At 45.3% G+C, this 25,418-nt stretch overlaps 1 protein-coding gene across 2 annotated transcripts in view; it reads right to left on the bottom strand.

The window, feature by feature from the left end:
- Nucleotides 1-25,366, bottom strand: part of WDR62 (WD repeat domain 62) — a 44,701-nt gene extending 19,335 nt beyond the window's left edge. Inside the window, exons 1-11 of one of the 2 annotated variants that reach the window (XM_077773678.1) lie at nt 25,102-25,366; nt 21,101-21,192; nt 20,166-20,228; nt 17,747-17,804; nt 17,341-17,511; nt 16,439-16,576; nt 15,848-16,030; nt 13,827-13,987; nt 12,331-12,505; nt 2,991-3,128; nt 1,329-1,507 (exon numbers count right to left, since the gene is read on the bottom strand). In XM_077773678.1, the coding sequence (XP_077629804.1) occupies nt 1,329-1,507; nt 2,991-3,128; nt 12,331-12,505; nt 13,827-13,987; nt 15,848-16,030; nt 16,439-16,576; nt 17,341-17,511; nt 17,747-17,804; nt 20,166-20,228; nt 21,101-21,192; nt 25,102-25,278 (1,535 nt within the window). In that variant the 5' untranslated portion in view covers nt 25,279-25,366. Of the gene's footprint in view, nt 1-1,328; nt 1,508-2,990; nt 3,129-12,330; nt 12,521-13,826; nt 13,988-15,847; nt 16,031-16,438; nt 16,577-17,340; nt 17,512-17,746; nt 17,805-20,165; nt 20,229-21,100; nt 21,193-25,101 lie in introns of both variants that reach the window. The other variant, XM_077773677.1, reaches the window with a different exon arrangement.
- Between the last annotated feature and the right edge of the window lie 52 nt (nt 25,367-25,418).

Consider the following 25,418-nt stretch of genomic DNA (forward strand, 5'->3'; position numbering starts at 1 on the left):
TTCCCCTGCTCACGCTCTCTCTCTCTCTCTCTCTCAGAAATAAACATTAAAAATTTTTTTTAAAAAAGGACACGGCCTATGAGACATTTACAGAGACTCTTAAATCTGAACTTTCGGGGCGCCTGGGTGGCTCAGTCGGTTAAGCAGCCGACTTCGGCGCAGGTCATGATCTTGCAGTCTGTGGGTTTGAGCCCCACGTCGGGCTCTGTGCTGACAGCTCTGAGCCTGGAGCCTGTTTCAGATTCTGTGCCTCCCTCTCTCTCTGACCCTCCCCAGCTCTTACTCTGTCTCTGTCTCAAAAATAAATAAATGTTAAAAAAAAAATTTTTTTTTTAAATTAAAAAAAAAATCTGAACTTTCCTCGTTCTCTCCAAATGAAATCAAACAACACGCCCCCTAGGATGATATAAGAGACAGCACTCCCAGTCCTCCACTCTACCTGTGTTAGCTTAGCCGCTGGGCTCTCCTGCCTCAGTTAACCCATCTAGAAACCAGCTGCTAACAGTAGCACTTCCACCAGAGGGTAGGTGGAAGGACTAAGTGTCAGGCCGGTGGCCAGCCAGGGGACAGTGCTACACCCACGTTAGCTCGCTGCTGTTTTCACCATTCACAGCAGAGCGCGGTCAGTGTGAACGGCTCATGGACACATTCGGTTTGCCTCACACAGTGACTGGTGTCAAGACAGGTGCCAGCATTTAAAAATCATAGAGTTTCACAGAGAAAACCCTGCCCTTTGCTCTTCTTGGACACAGCTCTTCATGGCAACATGTGACAATGAAGCCTGCACTCCTGGTGCCAGGTGGCGGCTGCCCATCTATGGAGCACGTGCTCTCCAGCTCCTCCCCCATCCCTTCCACTCCTCCACAGTCTCAGCACCCAGGTGGTCACAGCTGTCATTCGTCAACTTAAACCTTGTGATGGGGTTCATATTCTGTCCATGTCTACTGGGCCGGTAACATCTTAAAAAACCTCTACAGTGCAGGTGTACAGCCTGAGCCCTCAAGTGTCCCATCCTCCGGCTCCCCTCCNGGCATCCTCTCTGTCCGGCACTGTCCCCCTACCCTAGGGTCACACATGTTTGCCTGTCTACAACGCAGGCGTAGCCCACAAGCCCCAGCTGCAGAGGTCCCTGGAGCTGCCTCTGTCAGCCCTCTGGAAGACACTTCATAGCTTAAGTTGTCAGAGATGGCTGCTTTCCAGACTGCTAGTCACAGGCCCTCATTCCCGATGGGTAGGCGGCGGTGCCGAGGCCAAGGCTCCTTCACACCACCGAGTATCCACGCCTGAGCTGGGAAGTGCACACTAGTCACCCGGCAGGGCTCACTTGCCTCAGATTTCCACTTCGGTCGCCTGAAGCCAAGTGCTGGCCATCAGGACTGACCTGCATGACTCGCACCCCAGCTTTTACGTCCATAGGTGTCCCGTTCTCACTCCCCCGGTCTGGGAAGTGTGATGTGTCTTGCAGGTGCTGGATGTCATTCTCTACATACACTACCTTCAGCAGAGTCTGCGGGAAGGGGAGGGCTGAGGTCAGTGCTCTGGAAGCTCCGAAGCACCCCTGCAGTCCTGTCTCCCCACAGCCAGCCTCCCCTTCTTCAGTAGTTCCGGAACTCCAAAGCTGACCTCCGCTACTCAGTGACTGTTTCCTAGCCTCGCTGGCAGCCGCATGAGGCTCTGTGAATACGTTCTGGCCAACGAGACGTAACACAAGTGAGGACCCTCCTGCTTCCTTTTCCGCCTTCCTGCTGCCAGGAGCTCCCGCAGCCATACTGGATGACAAGGACAAGGGCGACTCCAAAATGGCAGAGTGGAGAGCTAAAGCTCTCAGGTCTCTACGGGCTTCCTGCAGCTGCCAGAACAGCCTGGACTGGTGACCTCCAGACTATTTTTATGAGTCAGAAAACCAAACTTTTACCTCTTGGTTTTGGGTTTTTCTACTGTATCCAGACAAATATAACACATATATCACAGGTGCAGAAGAGAAGGTGGTAGTACTGGGTGGGGGGTGCAGGGAGTAAAAGGGCACCTGCTATACACATCCTGCATTAAGGGCCTTTTTTGTTCCAGCCACTGTGACTGCTCAGGTTTTCCAACTCCCCAAACTCTTTCCTACCCCAGGGCCTTTGCACAGACTACTCCCCTGGTGTAGGACACTCTCCCTTCCCCTCTTTACTCATCCCAATCCTCTACCTCTCAGCTCAGTTGTCTCCTCCTCTAGGAAACTGCCTGTGACACTACAGATAAAATCAGATGATACTGTTACACAGCCTACTAACACTTCATAATTTATTTTCACGATGCTTATCATGCTTATGATTATACCATAATTTGTGCAGGTATTGGTGCCTCTCCCTTCTAGACTGAGGGAGCCACAGGGCAGGAGGGTCTTAGTCATTGATGTGTCCCCAGCATGTAGCATAGCACCTAGCACAGATCTTACTAAGCATCTGCAGAATAAATGAATGCATGAATCAGATCTCAGCTCCTTAGAGAAGCTCCCTCACTGACCTAGCAATGGCAACCATTTCTTCACGAAGTATTTTCTCCCTGCCCTCCCATCGCGGCTCTCTTTGGGGCCCTGCCAGCACCCTCACCCAAGGCTTCACTGGGTGGCAGCTAGCTGGACAGGGGAAGCCTCTCCCTGGTTTGGTCCATCAGGTGTTCTTCCAGAATGTTCTGACACAAGACTTAGGGAACAATTTCATTTCTACTGAATATGTCAGGTTGCCTGGAGTAGCCGTGTTGACACACCTGGAGAGCGGGAACTGACTGGCAGCGAGAAGCAAAGAGGACAGACCACGCGACCTCAGAAGGCAAAATGAAGGAGAAACAAGAGAGGGTGACAGAGTATGACCTGCCTTGCTTCCTGCTTCTTGCCCTCAGTGAAACTTAACACCAAGGTTCATAAGACCCCCTCTTGGGTCTATATCCTAGCTGAAAGTATGTCATTGTTCCTCCTAAAATATGGTTCATAATTAAAAGCCACTCACGTTACTGAAGATATTTTTTGGCCAGTGAGAGTCAGGGCTGCTATCCATGTTCCAAAAGCGGATGGTGTTGTCTGAGGAACAAGTAAGAAAAGATCCTGATGGCAGACAAGCTCTCTGATCTTCAAACTCAGGATACACCTAAAGTCCCCAGAGAACAAGGCAAAGGGCGATTCGTTACAACCATTTCAGTGACACTAGTGCATTTTGGTGACAAAAAGTACATTGCAGATAAATAGGCATAGTGTAATGCCTTCTCGGTTAACAATGAACAAGAAAAAAAGGACACTGAATGCTACTATATATTGTCCATGCCCCATCTTCAGCCCGGGTCATGGAACATCCCCCGCACATAAATTTCCAAGGGAAATGGGCAGCTTCATCAAAAATCACTGAGCACAAAAGGAAACAAGGTACCGTGAGCAAGAACCATCCAGCTTCAAATACTGGAACTTTCAGACAGAGTGTAAAACAACTATGTTTAATATGTTTAAAGAAATAGAAGAGCTTTGAACAGAGTGAAAGTCTGCATAGCCAACTATAAACTATAAAGAATAACCAAGCAGGGCTGGAAGACAACAAAATAGAACTATTTCTAGAAACAAAATGCAGCTCAGACAAAGAGAGAACATATAAAGAGATTTCAAATCTGGAAGAGGAAATTATGTGAGGAAATGATAATAGTAGTAGTCCAGAGTTTTAATCTAAAATCTCCACATCAAAATGAGCAATCAGATATCAAAACCAAAACCCCTTGACACATTTAACAGCAAAATTTGGTGATACGATATTCTCAGAGCTCCCAAAATACAAGCAGGTAGGGACAAACTACCCCCAGTAGTTTGTCAAAATGACTGTGTCTATATGATAGAACAGAGAGGAAAGCAACTTTGTTGTTCTTTGAGGAACTTTGTGGTTACCCAACAAAGGATAACTTCAAAGTAGCCAACAGGTATTCATGGGAAAGTACAACAGTTCAAATTAAGCAGCAGTTCAAACTGGGAGGGTTTTATCCACTCCAATAGTGTTTGAGTGCACACTTTGGCTGTTAGGTCTGAAGGGGCTGGAGCTGTGAAGGCCTGTGAAGTCTTAAAACTGACCTACCATGGCTCTCATCCATGGCCAAAGGCCCACCCTGAAGGGAAACTACTGGGAGTGGAAACAAGACTACTCAGGATAGACACGGGAGCCAGAGTAAAGAGGAAGCTTAGAAAAAAGGAGTAAAAAGGAAGCTTAGGAGCACAACACATAAATAGAAACATAAGAACATATCAGAAAGTAAGCTGTCATATTTAAAAAAAAAAAAAAAACTTACGTTTCTTTATTTTTGAGAGATAGAGAGACAGAGCACAAGCAGGGGAGGGGCAGAGAGAGAGGGAGTCTCAGAACCTGAAGCAGGCTCCAGGCTCTCAGCTGTCAGCACAAAGCCCAAATGACGTGGGGCTTGAACTCATGAACCCTGAGATCATGACCTGAGCGAAGTTGGATGCTTAAGAGACTGAGCCACCCAAAGGCCTCCATATTTTTTTAATAGCATAAAAATCATAGAAGATGGAATTCTTTCTTGGGAAGCTAGAAAATCTGTCCTAAACTATACCAACTTGTTTTTATTTTTATTTAAGTAATCTCTTGGGTGTAGACCCAAGGTGGGGCTCAAACTCATGACCCTCAGATCAAGAGTCTCGTGCTCTACCCAACTGAACCAGCCAGGCGCCCCATTAACTATACCAACTTCTAAAAATGAAAACAAAAAAGGACCAAACTCCAGTTCCAAAGCTATCCCTTAAGAGGAAAAGAAAGCAAGCACACCAGAAACATAATTCCACAAAACAAAGCAATTTTTCAATTAGGAAATTCAGAAATAAGATGACAGAATTCAGAGTTAGAAATAAGCGAAGAGATCATTTCAGAAATAAAAAACAAATTAGAAGGAATCCAAAAGTGAGTAAATACAAAAGGTAAGGCATAAAGAAATAGGTAAAAAGGGGGAAAGTGGCGCCTGTGTGGCTTAGTCGGTTAAGCGTCCGACTTTCGCTTAGGTCATGATCTCGCAGTTCGTGGGTTCGAGCCCCGCGTCGGGCTCTGTGCTGACTGCCGGCTCAGAGCCTGGAACCTGTTTCAGTCTGTGACTCCCTCTCTCTCTGACCCTCCCCTGCTCACGCTGTCTCTCTCTCTCCTAGAAATAAATAAAACATTAAAAAATTTTTTTAAAAAAAGGGGGGAAATTAATTTCTTTTAATTTTTAATTTTATTTATTTGAGAGAGAGAGAGTGAGAGGAGGAAAGGCAGAGAGAGAGAATCCCAAGCAGGCTCCACACTGTCAGTGCGAGGCCTGATGTGGGACTCAAACCTACAAACCATGAGATCATGACCTGACCAAAACCAAGAGTCAGATGCTTAACCAACTGGGCCACCCAGGTGCCCCCAAAAGGGGGAAATTATTAAAAATCAAACAGAAATGATGACAGAACTAAAACGACGTGAGAAAAAGTGACAATACTGTAGGTAGGCAATGAGAATCCAACACAGATAATAGAAATCCCTGAAGAAAACCAAGCCAAGGGAACTGAAACAGATACTAAAATGTACACTGCAGGACTATGTCTACCTATAGAAACCAATACCAAGACATACTCTAGAGTAACACTACTAGGCCTAAAAGTAAAAGAAAGAAATCCTTTGGGCTTTGAGGCAAGCAGAGAAAGTGACTTAAAAGGGAAAATAATCAGACATTTCAATAACCGGAAGAAAATGAAATCAGGTACTTGAGACAGACAAGGAAAGAAAATGTGAGCCAAACATTTTCTATCTAGCAGGAGTAGCTTTCAAGTATAAAAGACAAATATAAACTTACCAATATGCAAAAACTCAGTAAATATTGTCAGCATGAACTGTTCCTGACAAATCTTCTAAACAATGAGCTCCAGGGGCACCTGGGTGGTTCTGTCAGTTGAGCGTCTGACTCCGGCTCAGGTCATGATCTCACAGTTCGTGAGTTTAAGCCCCACATCAGGCTCACTGCTGTCAGCGCAGAGCCTGCTTCAGATCCTCTGTCCTCCCTCTCTGCCCCTCCCCCCTTTCAAAAACAAAAACAAAACAAATGAATGAGCTCCAGACAACAAAAACAACTAGAGACATCAACATAGATTAAATACATAGTTACTCATAGAACAAAGAATAACTGAGGGTCAACTGACATCACTGAAAATGGCACAGTAGGGAACTCCAGAAAGCTATCCCTCCACACCAAAACAAACTTAGGCTGGAAAAAACTGTCAGAATCAACTTTTTCAGAACTCTGAAATCTAACTTACAATAACCACGGGGAGCTTAAAACAGAAAGCTGCTGAATTTTGACATTTAAGAAAACTGCTGTCAAATCACTAGCTGAAAATTCAGATAATGGAAGAGAGACTTCAGTGACTACACCTGAAAAAGAATACAATCTTTGCAAAAACAGTTCAGAAAAACCACTAAACAACTACAACCGACAGCAACAAACCTCAGCGCGGAGGAAGAGAATTTGATTTCCAGAGTCATCACATAATAAAACTCAAAATATCCAGTTTTCAACAAAAAAATTATAATAGGTAAGAAGTAAAAATAAATTCTATGAGTAATTACTTTAAGTGTAAACAGATTAAACTCTCAAAAAAAAAGGAAATTATTGGCAGAATTCATTTAAAAAAAAAAAGATCTGGGGCACCTGGGTGGCTCAGTCGGTTAAGCGTCTGACTTCAGCTCAGGTCTTGATCTCACATTTGAGTTTGAGACCTGCATTGGGCTCTGTGCTGACAGCTCAGAGCCTGGAGCCTGCTTCAGAGTCTATGTCTCCCTCTCTCTGCACCTCCCATGCTCATGGTCTATCTCTCAATAATAAATAAAAAATGCTAAAAAAAAAAAAACACCTAAAAAAAAAAAGATCCAACTATCTGTTGTCCGTAAGAGACTACTTTATATCCAGACACATACAGGGTGAAGGTATGTACAAAGATACTCCATACAAATAGTAACGAGAAGAGAAATTTGCATGTATATAGTAGTATTAGACAAAATTGACTTTAAATCAAAAACTATTACGAGTTGGGGTGCCTGGGTGGCTCAGTCGGACATGAAGTCGGACGACTTCAGCTCAGGTCATGATCACACAGTTCGTGGGTTCAAGCCCTGCGTCAGGCTCTGGATTGTTAGCCCAGAACCTGCTTCAGATTCTGTGTCTCTCTCCCTCTCTGCCACTCCCCCACTAACACTCTGTCTCTCTCTCTCTCAAAATGAAGCATTAAAAAAATTAAAGAGGGGCGCCTGGGTGGCTCAGTCGGTTAAACGTCCGACTTCAGCTCAGGTCATGATCACACAGTTCGTGGGTTCAAGCCCCGCGTCAGGCTCTGTGCTGACAGCCAGTTCAGAGCCTGGAGCCTGTTTCAGATTCTGTGTCTTCCTCTGTCTCTGACCCTCCCCTGCTCACACTGTTTCTCTCTCTCTCTCTCAGAAATAAATAAAATATTAAAAAAATAAATAAATAAATAAAAATGTTTAAAAACTGAAGAAAAACACTGTTACAAGTGACAAAGAAGAGCATTATATATTGATAAAGGGGTCAACCGTCAGGAAGGTATAACAAACACAAACATACACACGTAACAGCAGAGAACCAAAATACATGAAACAAAAACTGATAGAATTGGCAAGTTTTATAGTAACAGTTGAAGACTTCAATATTCCATTTTCAATAAAAGATAGTTCTAAAGAGATTATCAGTAAGAAAACAGAGGACTAGAAAAACACTATAGGGGCGCCTGGGTGGCTCAGTCGGTTAAGCGTCCGACTTTCCGACTTTCGCTTAGGTCATGATCTTGTGGTTCATGGGTTCGAGCCCCGTGTCGGGCTCTGTGCTGACTGCAAGCTCAGAGCCTGGAGCCTGTTTCAGTCTGTGACTCCCTCTCTCTCTGACCCTCCCCTGCTCACGCTGTCTCTCTCTCTCTCTCTCCTAGAAATAAATAAAACATTAAAAAAAAAAAAAGAAAAACACTATAAACCAAACAGACTAACAGATAATATAAAGAATACTCCATCCAATAACGGCATAACCCACATTCTTCTCAAGTAAACATGGAGCATTCTCCAGAATAGACCATCTATAAGGTAACAAAAGAAGTCAAAACATCTTAAAAGACTGTAATCATACAATCTCTAACCACAGAATGAAATCACAAATAACAGAAGGAAATTTGGAGAATTCACAAATATGTAAATACTAAATCATGCACTGTTAAACAACCAATGGATCAATGGAGAAATCAAAGGGCAATTAGAAAATACTTTGAGACAAGTGAAAATGAAAACACAATATACCAAAACTTATGGAATGCAGCAAAAGCAATGCTCAGAGGGAAATGTATAGCTGTAAATGCCTCCATCAAGAAAGATCTCAAGTCAATAACGTCTCACCTTAAGAAATTAGAAGAAGAAGAGCAAACTAAACCAAAAGCTGGCAAGAAGACAAAAATTACAATGAAGTCTTTTTTTTCTGAAATGGAAAAGCTGATCTTAAAATTCATATGGGATTACAAGGGACCCCAAATAGTCAATCCAATATTGATAAAGAACAACAAAGTTACAGGAAACACACTTCCTAAAAATCAAAGGGCAATTAAAATTTCAAAGTAAGTAATTTGTAGTAAGATTTCAAAACTTACTACGAAGCTACAATAAAAATTCTGTGCTACTGGCACAGAGATAGACATACATCAATGGAATATAATTGAGAGTACAAAATTAAGCCCATGTACCTATGGTCAATTGATTTTCAACAAGTGTGCCAAGATTATCCAACTGGAAAGAATAATCTGTTCAATAAATAGTGCCAGAACTATATACCCACATGCAAAATAATGAAGCTGGACCCTTGCTTCAAGTATAAAAATTAACAAAAATTAACTCAAAAGAAATCAAAGACCTAAATGGAAGAGCTAAAATAATAAAACTCTTAGAAGAAGAATAAATCTTCATGATTGTGGATTTGGCAATGGTTTCTTAGTTACGATACCAAAAATATGAGCAGTTAAAAAAAAAAATAACTTTATCAAAATTAAAAACTTTTGTACATAAAAGGATACAATACAGAAAGTGAACAAGACAACATAAAAATGGGAGAAAATATTTGTGAATATTTATATTTATATATTCATATATCTAATAAAGGTATCCAGAATCTATAAAGTATCCAGTATCCAAAGTATATAAAAATCTCTTACAATTCAAAAGCAATAAGACAAAAAACCCAAGTAAAAACGGGACAAAAAATTTGAATATATTTTTCTTCAAAGACATAACAAATTACCAACTAGCACATAAAAACAAGCTCAACATCATTAGCCATTAGGGAAATGCAAGTCAAAACCACAATATACTACCACTTCACAAACTCTAAGATGGCTATACTTCAAAAATAAAAAAACCCTGAGGCACCTGGGTGGCTCAGTCAGTTAAAAGCATCCGACTTCGGCTCAGGTCATGATCTCGTGGTTCGTGGGTTCGAGCCCTGCGTCGGGCTCTGTGCTGACAGCTAGCTCAGTGTCTCTCTCCCTCTCAGAAATAAATAATACATTAAGATAAATAAATAAATAAAAACTAGTGTTGGTAAGGATGTGGAGAATGGCTAGTGGGGAATGTAAAATGGTGCAGCTGCTGGGGAAAAGTTTGGGGGTTCCTCAAAGAGTTAAACACAGAATTACCATATGACCCAGCAATTCTGCTCACCAGGCCTACCACCCAAAAGAACTGAAAATAGATGTTCAAAGCTTGTACATGAATATTCATAGCAGCACTATTCATAATAGCCAAAGGATGGAAACAACACGAATGTCCATCAACTGATAAACAGATGAACAAAACATGGTATATACACACACAGGAGAAGATTATTCAACCTTAAAAAAGGAATGAAGTACTGAAACACGTAACAACATAGATAAACCTTGAAAACATCAAACCAAGTGCAAGAATCCATACACAAAGTCTACATATTCTATTTTTCCATTTGTATGAAATATTCAGAACAGGCAAATCCATAGCGACAGAAAGCAGATTAGAGCTGGGGGAGTAGGAAAAGGGACTGACTGCTTGGGTACAGAGTTTCCTTTTGGGGTGATGAAAATGTTCCAGCACTAGATAGTAGGAATGGTTGTACAACACTGTGAATACACTAAATGCCACTGAATTGTACATTTTAAGATTTAAACGGTGATTGTATGCTATGTGTATTTTACCATAATATATATGTACACTTATACCCCCCCCAAGTAAATGAGTTCATAAGGAAGAGAATATGGTATATAATGATATATAATGATCAGATCACACAAAAATAGTATAATTATTTTAAAAACTAGGGGAGAATGGAGAGAACACAGGCAAAAAAAATTGTTTTAAACTCTTTTCAAAATTGAGTAATTGTCATTCTCAGATTGTTGTACATACAATGTGGGAATAAGTAAATAATTAACTGGGGATATTCTAATTCCATCATCCCCCATGTCTTTAGGGTTCTGGAAGGATCAATCCATTACTTATGAGCATCCCCAGCACCCAGACTGTGAATCTGAAACACCATTCACACTGAAAACAAAAACTCAGGGCTTCTTCAAGAAATGGTTGATTCCAGGTCTGGGATAGGATATGTACAAGATGAGGCCAGAACATCTTGTCATCTCCAATAGCAAGGAAGCTACCAAAGAAAGATACTAGGGTCATGTCCAAAGGACTCAGGAGCCAACTTGAAAAGAGTCTCCCACTGGTCAAAGATGTGACAATTTGAGCTTTAAGTTAATAATTGCAATGGATTAAAATATATCCAATATATTTACATATATGAGTTTAGAATGATATTAAATAAAAACAACTAGTTACCTTTAGAGGATAGGGAACCAATTCATTATCTTGAAAACTGGTAAATAAAGGGAAAGAATCAAGCATTTATCCTGCCTTTCCTATATGAAGTGTACCACTGGGTGACCAAATGGTAGATGAGGGAAACTGTTTCTTCATATAAGTAGTCCAACTAATAAAAAGAAATGATAGAATTAGAATATCACCATATTGCAACCCCCAAGGAATAAATGGATCTATGCAATGAGCATCAACAGCTGCTAACAATAATCAATAAACTGTACATTTCTTTTGTGTGGTTTTCTAGATCTGTTCTACTTATAAAAAGTATGAAGGATAGACAGAGTCAGGACATTAGAGTTACAGATGAAGAGAAAGAACAGGGTAGAGACAATTCTTAAATCCATACTGGCTATTCTTTCCAGAACTGATAAAAAGATGCACCCACAGATATTTTTTGTTGAGGAGACAGATATATAACTAACAGGCAGATGCAAAGAAAATGAACTGAAAGAGCATATACTAAACTAATAACAAAGGTGAGGGTGAGAAAGAGCCGGATTGGGGGATGGGAAGTAATCAAAACAGACTTTAGCTTTGTAATATTTCACCTGTTTTTCAAGGAGAATATATTTATATATAAAATTTTAAAGTTATTTAAATGACATTCTTGTTAAAGGAGAAAAGTGCTATCAGCAGAAATGTCAGATCACGAAGGCAGATGGATTCAAGCAGTCAGAGGGCTGAACAACACTTATTCAAAATGATCAAGTTATTTCTCCCAATTCTGAATTGGGCCACTGAAAACATAATTTCTTTAGGACAAGTGTTCCTATCAGTAAGAAATTTTGAGAACCAAAAAAAAAAAAAAAAAAAGGAAAAAAAAAATTATTAAAAAAAACTATTTCCCCACTGGTTGTCTTATGTGCAAGGAATAATTAGAACAGCTTTAGATAATGAAAACATCCCAAAGACTCATTCTCAGAAATCTTCAATGCTTAGAAAAGCACTCAACTACACAAACGGCCTCCACAGCAAGCTCTCCGAGGTACACATACTCTCAACACTGTTCTCCCCAGCGGCCGTATGCTTCTGCCCCTCACTTTCTATAGGTCTCTGCCTGAGTGTCAGGTCCTCAGAGAGGACTTCCTGATGGATGCCCTCTCTAGAAGAGCACCCTCAATCCCTTTTGCCCTACACTGTTTTCTTTTTCTTTGGAGAGGTAGGGCTGCTTGGTTGTTACTGATGATATGTGTGGGTTGACTCTCCCACCCGAATTCAGGACTTTTGACAGTTTCCTTCCCACCTATGTCTCCACCACCTAGGACAGCATCTGGCACAAAGTTGGGGTCTTGTGAAGGAACAGCTGAATGGGTTCCCTAAACTGCAGAAGCTTGTCCCAGATGAGCCCAGATGGGAGTTGAACAGGGGCAGAGGGAGGAAAACAGGGACTCACCTCCACATTCCAGACGTAGGAGCTGTGGAAGAGCTCTGACCACACCTTGCCGACTTTGTTGATGTCTTTGACATCCCAGATATAGATGCTGTGGTCCTTATACACGCAGGACAGCCACTGATGGATGGGGTCGAAGGTCAGGGCCACCGTATCCGGGTAGATTGCTTCTGCCTTCCTGCGGAAGAGGAAGCTAACAAGACCATGTGGGCCATCAGTCACCATCAATGTCACTGTGAGCAGTGACAGCTGCCCCTTGTGACACTTGAGCTGCCTCTTGCTTGGCAATGCCATTCTTTGTATTTGGGGTGGTCCATCTCCCCTTCCAACTCCACTTCTCCTTCTTCCTTCCCTCTTGCTTTGCTTTTGCTTCTAGTACAGAAGTTGTAAACTGGAAGCTTCTGCCTGGCCCCTGAGAACATTTGATTTTTCTCTTCCTGTTAACATCTCTCTCCCTTCATTTCATCCAACCCAAGCTCCACCCTCTCTTGGAGCATGGTGGGATCATGGGCATATACCTCAGCTCTCTCTCATTGGCCCCACCAACATGTGATCAAAAATCCCTATGCAAGGGGGCTGGGGAGCGGTCCTCTGGCCTGGGGCCTCCCTACAAAGGCTATAGTTTACTGAGCACTTATGATGTGCCAATCTGAGAGCTTTAGTGACACTGAATTCCCTGTCTCCATGAGAGGTAAGTCCTACATTTTACAGATGAGAAAACTAAAGCACACACAGGTGACAGAGCTGAGCAGCCTGGCCACTACAGCACAACACTGTGTGTCACTCAGGAAAAGTATGCAAAAGGTAGTGTCTAGCAATCTACAAAGGCACCCAGCACCCTCTGGTTAGGTAGCCTCCCCTCCGCCCCCAAAACAGCCTTACAACGAAGGGGAAGATACAGCACAGCTGAGCGCTTCCATCCATTCTCAACATGGAATGACCATATAACCAATGTCAATGCCTGAAATGAGGCTGCCCACTGACCTCAGAAAAGGCTTCCTTTACTGGAAGCTCCCCTGCTAGCCTCCATAAATGCTCAGACCTGTCTCCCACATTCTCTCCTGGCACACTAGGTTCCAATCATATAGCCCCTAGCTGTTCCTGCAACATTCCAAGCCCAGGGTGTTTTTCCCTTTAGGTCTTTACACTTGCTCTTGGGACTCAGCCCTCCACACAGCTGGCTCCTTCTCACCAAAGAGGCTTCTCCTGGCTGCCAATCAACACAGTCCCACCCCCTGGGGCACTTTCCTTCCTGAGTCCCTGCTTTATTTCACTACAGCATTTACAACTATCTGAAATGGTCTTGTTTGTGTACTTGCTTATTATCAAGCTCCCTTCACTAGACCACAGACTTCATGGTGGCAGAGATTTTGCTGCCTTGTTATAGCTGTCTCTTTCCAGCCCAGGGCTGGCCAGATAAGTAGATGGAGCTGGAAGCGTAAGTGAACATCAGTGGACAGACTAAGTGGGCTCCTCTGCCTCCCTCTGCCAGGCAGTACCTGGGCTCCAGGCCCTGGGCCACGTCCACCCCAAGGTAGTGCGGTTTGGGCAGGTTCGCGAGGTACTGCAGGCTGCGGGCCTGGAAGATGCGGACTATCCCATCTGTGCAGCCACAGAAGATGAGCTCCTGGCTAACACAGAGGCAGGAAGACAGGGAGACCTGTGGGGGCAAATGGGACACAAGTGAATTGGTGCTCCATGTGGCCCAATTCAGGGACACAGAGACTAACAGAACAGCCTTCAGTCTCCAGAGAAGCCTTATAGTTCTTTGGGTCCAAGAAGCCCATTTTTGCAAATTTCAAGACTGTTGAGATCGGGATGTAGCAGTCACCATTGAAGGAAACATGCTAGCAGGCAGAGAGGCACAAATTATGACAGAATTGCTGTCACTGTCAACAGAGGAACTCAGCTGTGTGTGGAAAATAATCTGTTCAGAGATTGTGACTTCCGATAGGTAATTTGCAGTAACAGGGTTGAGTCTGAGGCTTATATTTTATTCCCTATTGTTTAAAAACAACTTCACAGAGATTTTACTTCAAAGCAACACAAAAAAACGTTACAGAAAAAGACAATTGGACTGTCTATCCTGCCAGAATACGCAGATGGATGGGGCAGGAAGTGCCAGACCTCTGGACACAGATTATAGGAGCTTTTCCAAGTCTAGAGGGACTTATTTTTAAGTCGTCATTTATGACAACTGCTCAGGGGCTAACCATCCATCCGTCAAAAGCTTTGGACTTGCCTAAGCTGCCGAAGTTCTAGAAAGAGGATTCTAATGAGGAAAAAAACCAAATGATGTTTAATCAACTAGGAAAAACAGACGAAACTCCGAATTCTTCCACAGGCCTGACGCCATGCCATTAACCCTAAAGGTGAGTTCTGGAGAGGAGCCACAGAGCAGGGGTAGGATGGACCGCCTGGGTGGCTCAGTCAGTTAAGCGTCCAACTCTTGATCTCAGCTCAGGTCATGATCTCACAGGGGAGATGGAGCCCCACATCAGGCTCTGCACTGCTTGGGATTCTCTCTGTCTCTCCCTAGCTTGTGTAATCTTTTCTCTCTCAAAAAAAAAAAAAAAAGAGCAGAGGTAGGAAAAGGAGGGAAAACCATTATGCTCCCTCAGAGCCTGAAAAAAGTGGTTCTGCAATTTATTTTTAAGTTTTTATTTATTTAAAACTTAGAAAGAGAGAGAATGAGAGTGGGGAAGGGTCAGAGAGAGAATTCCAAGGAGACCCCACACCATCAGTGCAGTGCCCAACTTGGGCCTCAATCCCACGAACCGTGAGATCATGACATGAGCCGAGATCAGAAGTCAGATGCTTCTGATACCGAGTCACCCAGAAGCCCCCATTCTTTGGATTAAAATGTTATAAGAGCAGCTGGGTGGCTCAGTCAGATAAGCATCTCACTCTTGGTTTTGGCTCAGGTCATGATCTCATGGCTCACAAGAGTGAGCCCTGCAATGGGCTTTGTGCTGATAGTTTGGATTGAGGTTCTCCCTCTCCCTCTCTCTCTATGTCCCTCCCCTGCTCACACTCTCACTCTCTCAAAATAAATAAAATTTTAAAAAATGTTATGTATTTTTAATATAGTCTTTTTTGACTGAAAAATGAAGTCAATCATACCTTAGATTAAAAAAAAAAAAAGCAGTCCTCCCACCAGCTAAGAGTGCTCAGTGAAGAAGAAAAATGGGAACTGGATCAAACAGTGATAGGAGAGCAACTGTAACCTTGACCCCATTGCAGGGTACCAGGCACTGTGCTGAGTGCCTTCCGTATATTATCTCACAGGACTCCCTTATCAACTCTGTGAGGCAGGCAGCAGGATTTTCATTTTACAGATGAGGAAACTGAGGCTCACTGAGGGAAAGTCACTCATCAAGGGTCTCACAAGCAGAACTTTTGAGAACTTAAACCCAGTTAGTGGAATCAACTACCCGGCAGGGACATTACCAAGTGTCCCTGGAGACACATGTCCTGTGAAGAGTTTCCCCCACTGATGCAGACAGGGAGGGTGGGGTACCTTCAGGTTGATCCACTTCTCCAGCACCCTCTTTTCGTTGAACTGGCAGAGGAGGCCCGAGTAGGACACACAGAAGGTATTGCCTGCCATCTGGCCCCGGCCACAAGCCACACCACAGAAGACATTGTTGTGCAGCTCACCCAGGATGCCTGAACGCCCGACGAGGGGTACTGTGCCCGTCACCTGGAGGCACAGCAGGGCATAGTAAGACACTGTCCACACGGCCCCGACCCCAGCAAGATCACAGGGGGACTCTCATGACCAGAGGATATGACACATAGCTAAACAGAAGGACTCTAAGACATTCCTCCAAATGGAGGAGAAAGAAAGAAAAAAACAGAACAGACACGTCTAAGCAGAGTGGCTGGAAGGTGGCAGTCCAGCAAAGAGGCCGGACCCAGGGTCAGTGGGGAGATTTCCCAGCAGGGCCTGGCAGCACCTGGAGAACAGGCCCAGCAGCAGAATCTGAACCAGAGGCCAGACAACCTCTGAGACCACTGCCTCCAAATCTCAGGTAGAAACAGGAGTCCACGCTGCCCCTAATGGTTTTACCCCCCAGGCCTGGCTAAGGGGGCAGGGGAAGAAACCTACCTTTGCTTCAGTGGAGACTTCCAAGAACCAGAACCTCACGTGCCGATTCCCTACGGTGACAAAATAGCTGCTGTCCTCTGAGAAGGAGAGGGCGATGACCCTGCACGATACCTTGTTGGAAGCCACCACAATGTCTTTCTGGAAGAATCAATGCAGAGAAGTTCACACCTGCACCCAGCCATTGGATCATTTGTGCCTGTGCCCTCAGCCCTGTACCACTCAGCCCTCCCCTGCTCCGGGTCATTTTCCTGGGGCCCTTTGGGGAAACCTACGTGTGGCACTCTTATCCTTACCAACACAGAGGAGACTGAGGCTCGGAAAGGTTTCCATGTGTGAGTAAGGTTCAGGGCTCTCCCCAAGAGTCCAAGCTCTACAGCTCACACATGACTGAGCCTTCGCAGGATGAAATCCTCTCCACAGTCCTATCCGACAGGTGCTTCTCCCTACCTCTGCCAGGCTCACAGAGATGGTGTCATATGCTCAAGGTCACACAGCAGGTTGTGAACAGAGCCAGGATTTGGTACCCACTTCTGCCACCTCCAAGTCCTCCCCTAGCTGTTCCAAAGTCCAGCTTTTCGGTGCATATTAAGTCACTGAATTCTCACACAAAGGGAATGCTAACGTATCCATTTTACAGATGAGGAAACAGACTCACAGACAAGTTAAGTCACTTGCTTGAGATCACAGCTGATCAATATGAGAATAATTACATATTCTACTAGTTAGAGCTTGTCATATGCCTCACAGTAAGTGTCTAAAACAGCATGCACTAGATGGGCAATAAATATTTCCTGGATAAATGAGCTCACTTTACAAAATTATCTCATTTAGTTCACCGGATGCCTGAGCAGCAGGGTGCTCTGGCCGCCGGCTGCCTGCCCACACCCCCACCAGTCTCTCACCTTCCAGTCCCAGACATTGAGAACCATGTCGTGCTGGTAGCCCATGGACACGATGTGCTTCATATTGGGGGAGAAGGCCACACAGGCCACGCCGTACTTGTGTCCCAGCATCTCTGCCACCTGACTCTTCTCATCCACGTCCCAGATGCGCACAGCAGGCCTGTGCCCGTTCTGGGGAATGTGGGGCCATTACTGCTGCTGGGATCTGCACCAGGAGGGGCTGGCAGGGCTATTAGGGCTGAAATTGGCATTGCCCTAGGATGTGCCCAAAAGCCACCTCCCCCATCTGCCATGGTGCTCCCCAGCCCAAGAAGAAGCTCTTCTAGGGGCTCTCCAGGCTTACTTGGGGGTAGAAGGACTGGCCCCAGGATCCCTCCCTACCCACTCAATCACAAACACAACTCACCTCCCCCGTCACTATGTACTTCCCATCAGGGGAGAAGGCCAGAGCACTCAGCGACTTCCTGAGGGAAAGGAAAGACGCTGGTCATTGGTTCCAAGGAGGGTAGGCAGCCAGACCCCAGCCTGGCTGTGCTCACAATAATCCGCCCACTCCTTGCTCCCAAGCCTTGGAAGAGGCCAGGAGAGGTGAGTCCCAGCAGCTCCCACAGAGCCAGTGTTGCCCGTGTGCCCAGCACACAGCACACAGTGCATTCCTTGCATTTCCCGCTGCCAGAAAGGGGGTCGGTGGCACAGGGAACTGGGGGTAACAGCAAAGGCCCGAAACAAAGATAGGGTGGTCACTGTACAGGTCACTGTACTTCCTTTCCTCTCACTCAGCAGGGGTGGGCTCCCTAAGATCCCACCCACCCTGTAACCCCAAGAAATTCAGGTGCAGGAAATGGTACTGACCTGTCCTAACTGTGGGGGTGGTGCTGGCAGACATGAGACAGCCTACAGCATGTGCTCCACTGCTAAACACTCAAAGTGTTCTGGAAAACCCATGTTTCTCTCTAGTCTGCACAAGGACTGAATGACCAGACGAGTTTGCATGTTTTTTTGGCAGCAAGTTTCATGGTTCTAGACTATATTATTTTTTCCTCTCCCCTCTCACTCTCTTTTTATTTGAGAGAGTGAGTGAGAGCGAGAGAGTGTGTGCACAAGAGAGGGCAGAGAGAAAGAATCTCAAGCAGGCTCCATGCCCAGCTTGGAGCCCAACATGGGACTGGGCTCCACGACCCTGGGATCATGACCTGAGCAGGAATCAGTCGCCAAACCAGCTAGCCAGTCAGGTAACACTCGTAGCATGTCCCGTACCCTGACCCTGCACCCGGCCTTCCACAAAATGCTCTGTGGGCGTCGCTGCACTAATTCCTCAAGCATGCTCCGTGAAGTCAGGACTCTCAGCCAGTTCTGAGATGAGAAGACCTCATCACAGGGGAAGTGCTGCCCAAGTTACCTGATGGGGAGAGCCCTGGCCATCAGGATTCCCTGCAGAGGCTTTGAAAAATGTCAAAGCCAGGCTAAGATGCGTGAGTCAAAGTCTGGGGAGGAGTAGGGTTATACGTGCAGTCTCAGAGAAGCTCCCCACAGCACACTCACTAGTCACCAGGGGAAAAGAGAAGCCTCATCGTGGGAAAGCCCGGCAGACACCACCTTAACCAAGGGCCCAAGTGAACACCACTGGTCGTAAGACGGGTCAAGATCATACACCACCTGATAGAATGTATTGAGGAGGATGCAGCATTCCTTCTAAGGTGTTCCTGCCAAAGACGCAGAACCCCAGTCTATCTATGAGGAAACATCAGACAAACCCAAAGGGTGGAGCATTCTACAAAATACCTGGCCAGTCATCCTCAAGTGTCAAGGTCATGAAAGTCAAGAAAAGATGAAGGAACTGCTTCAGACTGAAGAAGACCAAAGCGACAACTGAATGCAATGTGTGATTCTGGACAGAATTCTTTTGCCATAAAGAACATTCTTGGGATAAATGGTAAAACTTGAAAGAGGCTTAGGTGGTAGTGACGTACCAGTTTTAATTACCTGACTTTGTTGAATGTATTGTGGTTTTGAAGGATAATGCCCACTCCACCCCCAGGAAATCCACACTGAAATATTTAGAGACACAGGGGTATCATGTCCCTGACTTACTCTCAATGGTTCAGAAAACAAATTACTACGTATATAGACTGAGAATGATAAAGCAAACATAGTAAAAGGTGAACATCTGGGGAAAATGAGTAAGGGCTATATAGGCATTCTTTGTACTGTTCTTTAAAATCTAATTATTTCAATATAAAAAGTTAAAAAATTACTAAGACCCAGAAGTGGCATCTGTTTCAGCCTCATTTCCCCTTCACCCACTCCTCCAGTTCCAGGGAAAAGAATCCCCGGCTGCTCCTCAAAAAACCAAGATTCTTATCCACTGCAGGGTCTTTTGCCCTTGCTCTTCCCTCTACCTGGAACACTCCCCTGATACTTTCACAGGGGTCACTCCCTTACTTTTCTCAGGTCTCAGCCTCCAAGAGGCCCTCCCCGAGCCCTCTAATATGGCTTTCCTCCGCTCTGTCAGCAAACCTGCTGTCCCACATCCTCGTTATTTCCTCCATAGCGATGGTCAGAGTCAGCTAGTAATTTGCCAACTGGTTTAGTCTGTCTTTCCCGCTGGGCTGTCGGCTCTACAAGAGCAGAGATTCTCACGTCTTTTGTTCACTGTCCCCAGCACACAGAACACTACCTAGCACAAAGTAGCAATGTCGCTGAACCGACGGGTGAGTGAATGAGTTAGTCACCCACCCACCTACGAGCTTCCAAGCAACGTGGGGAAGGGGGTGTGTGCCAGGACCCTGGTCCCACCCCTACCCAATGCCCAGGCCCCAGCCTACCTGGCAGTGTTAAAAATGTGCTGCTGCTTGTTCTCCTTGGGGTTCAAAATCACCACCACACAGCTGGAGAGAAAGAGGAAAATGTGCCCAAACTGAGAGGAATATTGGGGTCCAGGCATGATTCCATTCCCAACAGAAGAGCCCACACATAAATGAGGCTCTGAACAGAAGATTCCCTCCTCCTCCTCCAGGCGTCTATGCTGAGAATTTTAGGGCACTTCAAGTCACTAGATAACATATTCTTAAATAGAAACCAATACTTCCTCCGTCAGGCACTGGTCTAATAAAGACTTTATGTGCGCAATCTCTTTACTTCCTCACAACTGCCAGGTAAAGTCAGAAATCTTAGTCCCCTTAACTTGAAGCCCAGAGAGGGACAATCCTTTGCCCAGGGCCACCCAGCAGGTCAGGGACAGTGTGGGGATATGATTCCATATCAGATTCAAGAGCCCACCCTTGTCCTCTATCCTGGACTGCGTCGTAGACTCAATGACAGATACTGTTCATTAGGAAGGACTACAGATTCGCCCCTGCCCTCCAGGTGTGGAGGGGTCTCTTCGGTGCCTCAAACACTGCCAGGCTAGATCCGTATTTATGGGATAAACAGTAGGAGGAGATCTTTCAGTCCTCTCAAACTATTCAAGAGGAGGCTATCCCTAGTTGTGTTTTATGGGCGAAGCAGCAGGGGTTCACAGAAGAGCACACGGTGGCACTGGGGCACAAATCCATGCTGTCTGACACCACAGCTTGGGTCTTGGGTATTTCCCAGAATTGCCGCCACCTCCCACCTGCAGTCACAATAAGGCTTTCATAGTCCTCATCACATGCGGGTGCTGTTCTAGACTCAGATGGGCCTCTCTCTCCACAGCCCTCAGGGGTAGGCAGCTTACCTGCATTCTACAAATGGAAAAGCCAAAACCCGCCCACTCACTCACCCTGCCAGGTAGGCCACGTGGCCTGTGCTGGGGTCACAGGTCAGGCCACTGCTGTTCTGGGCTGTGATGCCAAGTACCTTCTCGAGTGACACCTGTGGGGGAAAGGACCAAGTCAGAGGCCTTTCCCAGTAGGCCCTTTGTGGCACCACTGCCTCAGCCACCCATTCAGTCTCTGTTACATCTAACACTAACAGTTTAGTTATGGCCAACTATGGCCAACAGCTAACATTTGTTCTTCTCAACATTCCTTTCAAGGACACAGAATGATGAGGAAGACAGACAAAAACCCCTGCCCTCCTGGAGCGTGCATCCTAACCATGATGGGATAGAGGACATAAAAAATATACAGAACAAATAGGTAAAACAGATGTCAGGTGCTGTTAGGAGCAGAAGAGAAAAATAAAGCAGGGAAGGAGATTGGGGGTATTGGGAAATGAGAGAAGGCCTCATTGAGAAGGTGACCTCTGAATAAGTTTCTAAATATTTTATATGGATAAAAGATTTGAAACTTCACAACAACCCAAGGAAGAAGACATTATTATAACACCCATTTTACAGATGGGGATGTTGAGGCCCAAGATCCCACACCTGTGGAGTGGCAAAGTTGGCATACAAACCCTGCTAGTCTCTGGCTCCAAAGCCAGTCTGTACCTTGGGCTCTGCAAGGGAGACACAGCAGTGAGCAAGAGTGGACACCATCTATTCCCTCAGCAAATTTACAGTCTAGAGTTCAACAAGTAAAGAAACAAGTGAACAATCACATTTAAAATCTTTAAATTCTCTAAGGAAAGTAATTTAAATGAGCAAGTCTCTATCATGGTTGATTAAAACAATTAAGAGTATCAGGGCGCCTGGGTGGCTCAGTCGGTTAAGCATCCGTCTTCAGCTCAGGTCATGATCTTGCGATTTGTGAGTTCAAGGCCCACGTTGTTCTCTGTGCTGACAGCTCAGAGCCTGGAGCCTCCTTCAGATTCTGTGTCTCCCCCTCTCTCTGCTCCTCCCATGCTCATGTTCTGTCTCTCTCTGTCTCTCAGTAATAAATAAAAACATTAACAAAATTTAAAAAAAAACCAATTTACGTTATGGACTAATAGATTTGTGATACTTTCATATTTGGAATAGACGAGTTTCTTTTTCTTTCTTTTTAAATGTTTATTCATTTTCGGAGAGACAGAGACAGACAGAGCATGAGATGGGGAAGGGCAGAGAGGGAGACACAATTTGAAGCAGGCTCCAGGCTCTGAGCTGTCAGCATAGAGCCCAACGCGGGGCTCGAACCCATGAACCATGAGATCATGATGTGAGCCAAAGTCGGATGTTCAATGAACTGAGCCACCCAGCTGCCCCTGGAATACACTAGTTTCTAATTATTTAAAAGTAAAACATTCTCAAGCAAGTCACTGGCATCAGAAATGAGAGGCAAACATAGGATAATGATAGCTACTGCTTACTGAGCATCTACCAGGAGGTAGGCACTGTTTAAATACCTGTGACTGTGCTGACTCATCTAATGCTCACAATAACCCTGTGATATGATCATTATCGTCATCATCATCTCTATCTTACAGATGAGGGTATAAAGAGGCCCAGAGAGGTAACCCATCCAGGAAGGAGAAACACCAGGACTCTAACCCAAGCAATTAGGCAATGGCACTCACATCAGTTTTATATCTGTCAATCAGCATTACTGGGCACTAATATAATATAATATAATATAATATAATATAATATGTCATTTTTAGAGTGTATCTTTTATAAGCCAGATGGACACTTTGCCACCAAACAAGAAAAATAAATGACACCAATTACCCAAAATACACAATCAAAACAGTAATAGCTACACTAATAGAGAATTTGCAATGTGCCAGGTATTGTTCTAATGCTTAAGATACGTGAGCTCACTTAATCCTCACAAATACCTTACAAAGGAATATTATGTTATTATCTTCATTTTACATAAGGACATTGAAGCACATAAAAGTCCATAACAAGAAGGACAGAATTGGGGTGCCTGGGTGGCTCAATCAGTTAAAGNCCGCAAGAGCCCTCCTCCACGCCCATCTCCCCCCCTCCCCGCCACACCCATGAGTCCCTGGTTTGTTCTCAGCATTCAAGAGTCTCTCATGGTTTGCCTCTCTCCCTTTCCCCCACCATTTCTCCCCTTCTTCTCCCCCATGGTCCTCTGTTAAGTTCCTCCCAATCCTCCTATACGTGCAAACATATGATATTTGTCCTTTTCTGCCCGATTTATTTCGTTGTTTTTTTTTTAATTTTTAATGTTTATTTATTTTTGAGAGAGAGAAAGAGATAGAGTGCAAACAGGGAGGGGCAGCGAGAGAGAGGGAGACACATCAGAAAAAGGCTCCAAGCTTCGAGCTGTCAGAACAGAGCCCATCGTGGGGCTTGAACTCATTAACCATGAGATCATGACCTGAGCCGAAGTCAGATGCCTAACCAACTGGGCCACTCAGGCGCCCCAGAAGTTCAACTCTTGATCTCAGCTCAGGTCCTGATCTCAGGGTCATGAATTCAACCCCTGCATTGGGCTCCATGCTGGGGATGGAACCTACTAGAAGAAGAAGAAGAAGAGGAAGAGGAAGAGGAAGAGGAGGAGGAGGAGGAGGAGGAAGAGGAAGAGGAAGAAGAAGAAGAAGAAGAACAACAACAACAACAGAATTAAGGTTTAAGCCCAGGTAGTCTGGGTCCAGAGGCTGCACTCTTAACCACATTGCTTACTGCCTCTCTGAAATTGCTATTGTTATTCCTCTATTTTATACATAATTTAGCGCTTACAAGGTACTTTCAGGTAACCTAGAAGGTAAGTGCTGTGAAGTTCAGGGTGCTAGGTGAGAGATTAAAGTAGGTGTCTGTTTTAGGCTGGGGGAAGGCCTCTCAGGGTAGAGATATGCAGGCTGAGACTTGAAGGATGAGGAGCCAGTCAAAAGAACTGCGGCAAAAAGCCAAGAGGACTCAGCAAACACTTAGGAGGTGGTAAAGAGCTTGGAGCCTCAGGAAAACAGAAAGCAGGCTTGTGTGACTTAACATTTAAGAGAGAGGACCATGGAGGAATAGCCAGAGAGATGGGCAGGGGCCACCAGGAATTGCAGCCAGGAATGGGTGATATAATCAGAGTGCAGCAAGAAGTCATGTTGCAAGAACAAGATCCACCAACAGCTACCATGTTTCCACTCTCTATCTGGACTCTGTCAAGCAGGTCACAGTCACCGTTTTATTTCTGCTCCATGCTATGATTATTAACACTTCTGTTTTATAAAAACAGACTTCGTAGCTCAGAGTTGGAGAACTTTTTTTTTTAATTGCTATTGTGCTAATGGAATTCTTTCTATCTACCCCAAAATCTTTGTTTCTGTGTCTAAAGGCTTAGGGAACTGTTCTGTACCCCCTCCCCGCAGGAAGCGTTAGTGAGATTTTACAATTATTCACATGTTGTCCATAATTTAGCGTGGCAATATGTAATAAGAATCCTACGTTGGTAAGGGAGAAGGAAAGAAAAAGCAGGTGGGGAGGGAAGGCAGAGTAGAGCTGAGGGGCAGTTTCGAGAGGTAGGACTCCATACTGAACACTGCTAGGGATCCTAATGATCCAGCGTGGAGCGAGGTCAACAAAAATGGAAGGGCCCAGAGAAACATCTAAAGGTGACGGAAGAGATACGCAGGAAGGCGGGACTAGAAGGTGATTATCAGAACTAAGATTCACTCCGAGGTAAGGGTCCAGGGAGAAACCCCGAAAATGCTCCAAGGGCTATGGGGACGGGGGTTGAGAGGTGAGCTAGAATTGCTGGATAGTACCTGAGAGAGAAGACGGGAAAGTGGGAGGAGTCTTGGCTAACAGGGCGGGACGTAGGAGACGAAGCGGGCCAGAGAGGAGCCTGAGTAGACTAGCCGAGGGTTGATGGGCGGGGCTAACGATCTAAGGGCGGGACCAGGGGGATCCCGGGAGGGAGCCTGGAACTGGGGTGGGCAGGGCAAACAGCTCCTCACCCGGTTCTGCACCGAGTCCTCCGGCGCCGCCGAGAGTCGTGTCCGCCGCCGGAGACACAGTGGCGGAGCTGGAGGCGGAGAGCACTGGCTCCTCCGCGCCGGAACTCCCACCGTGACGGACGGCAGCTTCTCGACTGCATCGTTCCGCGCGTAGCCTCCGAGCCCCAAGGCCGCCATCGTCGCGCAGGATCCGGGCAACCGTTGCACTCCCCAACTGCCGCCGACGCCTCCAGGACCCGCTCGAAGAGCAAACGGCCCGCGGGAAAGCCGGCGCCGCCGCCCATTGGACGCGGGAGGCCCCGAGTCTGGCCAATGTC

Source organism: Crocuta crocuta, unplaced genomic scaffold (genome assembly GCF_008692635.1).
Source record: "Crocuta crocuta isolate KB4526 unplaced genomic scaffold, BGI_CrCroc_1.0 scaffold267, whole genome shotgun sequence".
Lineage (NCBI taxonomy): Eukaryota > Metazoa > Chordata > Mammalia > Carnivora > Hyaenidae > Crocuta > Crocuta crocuta.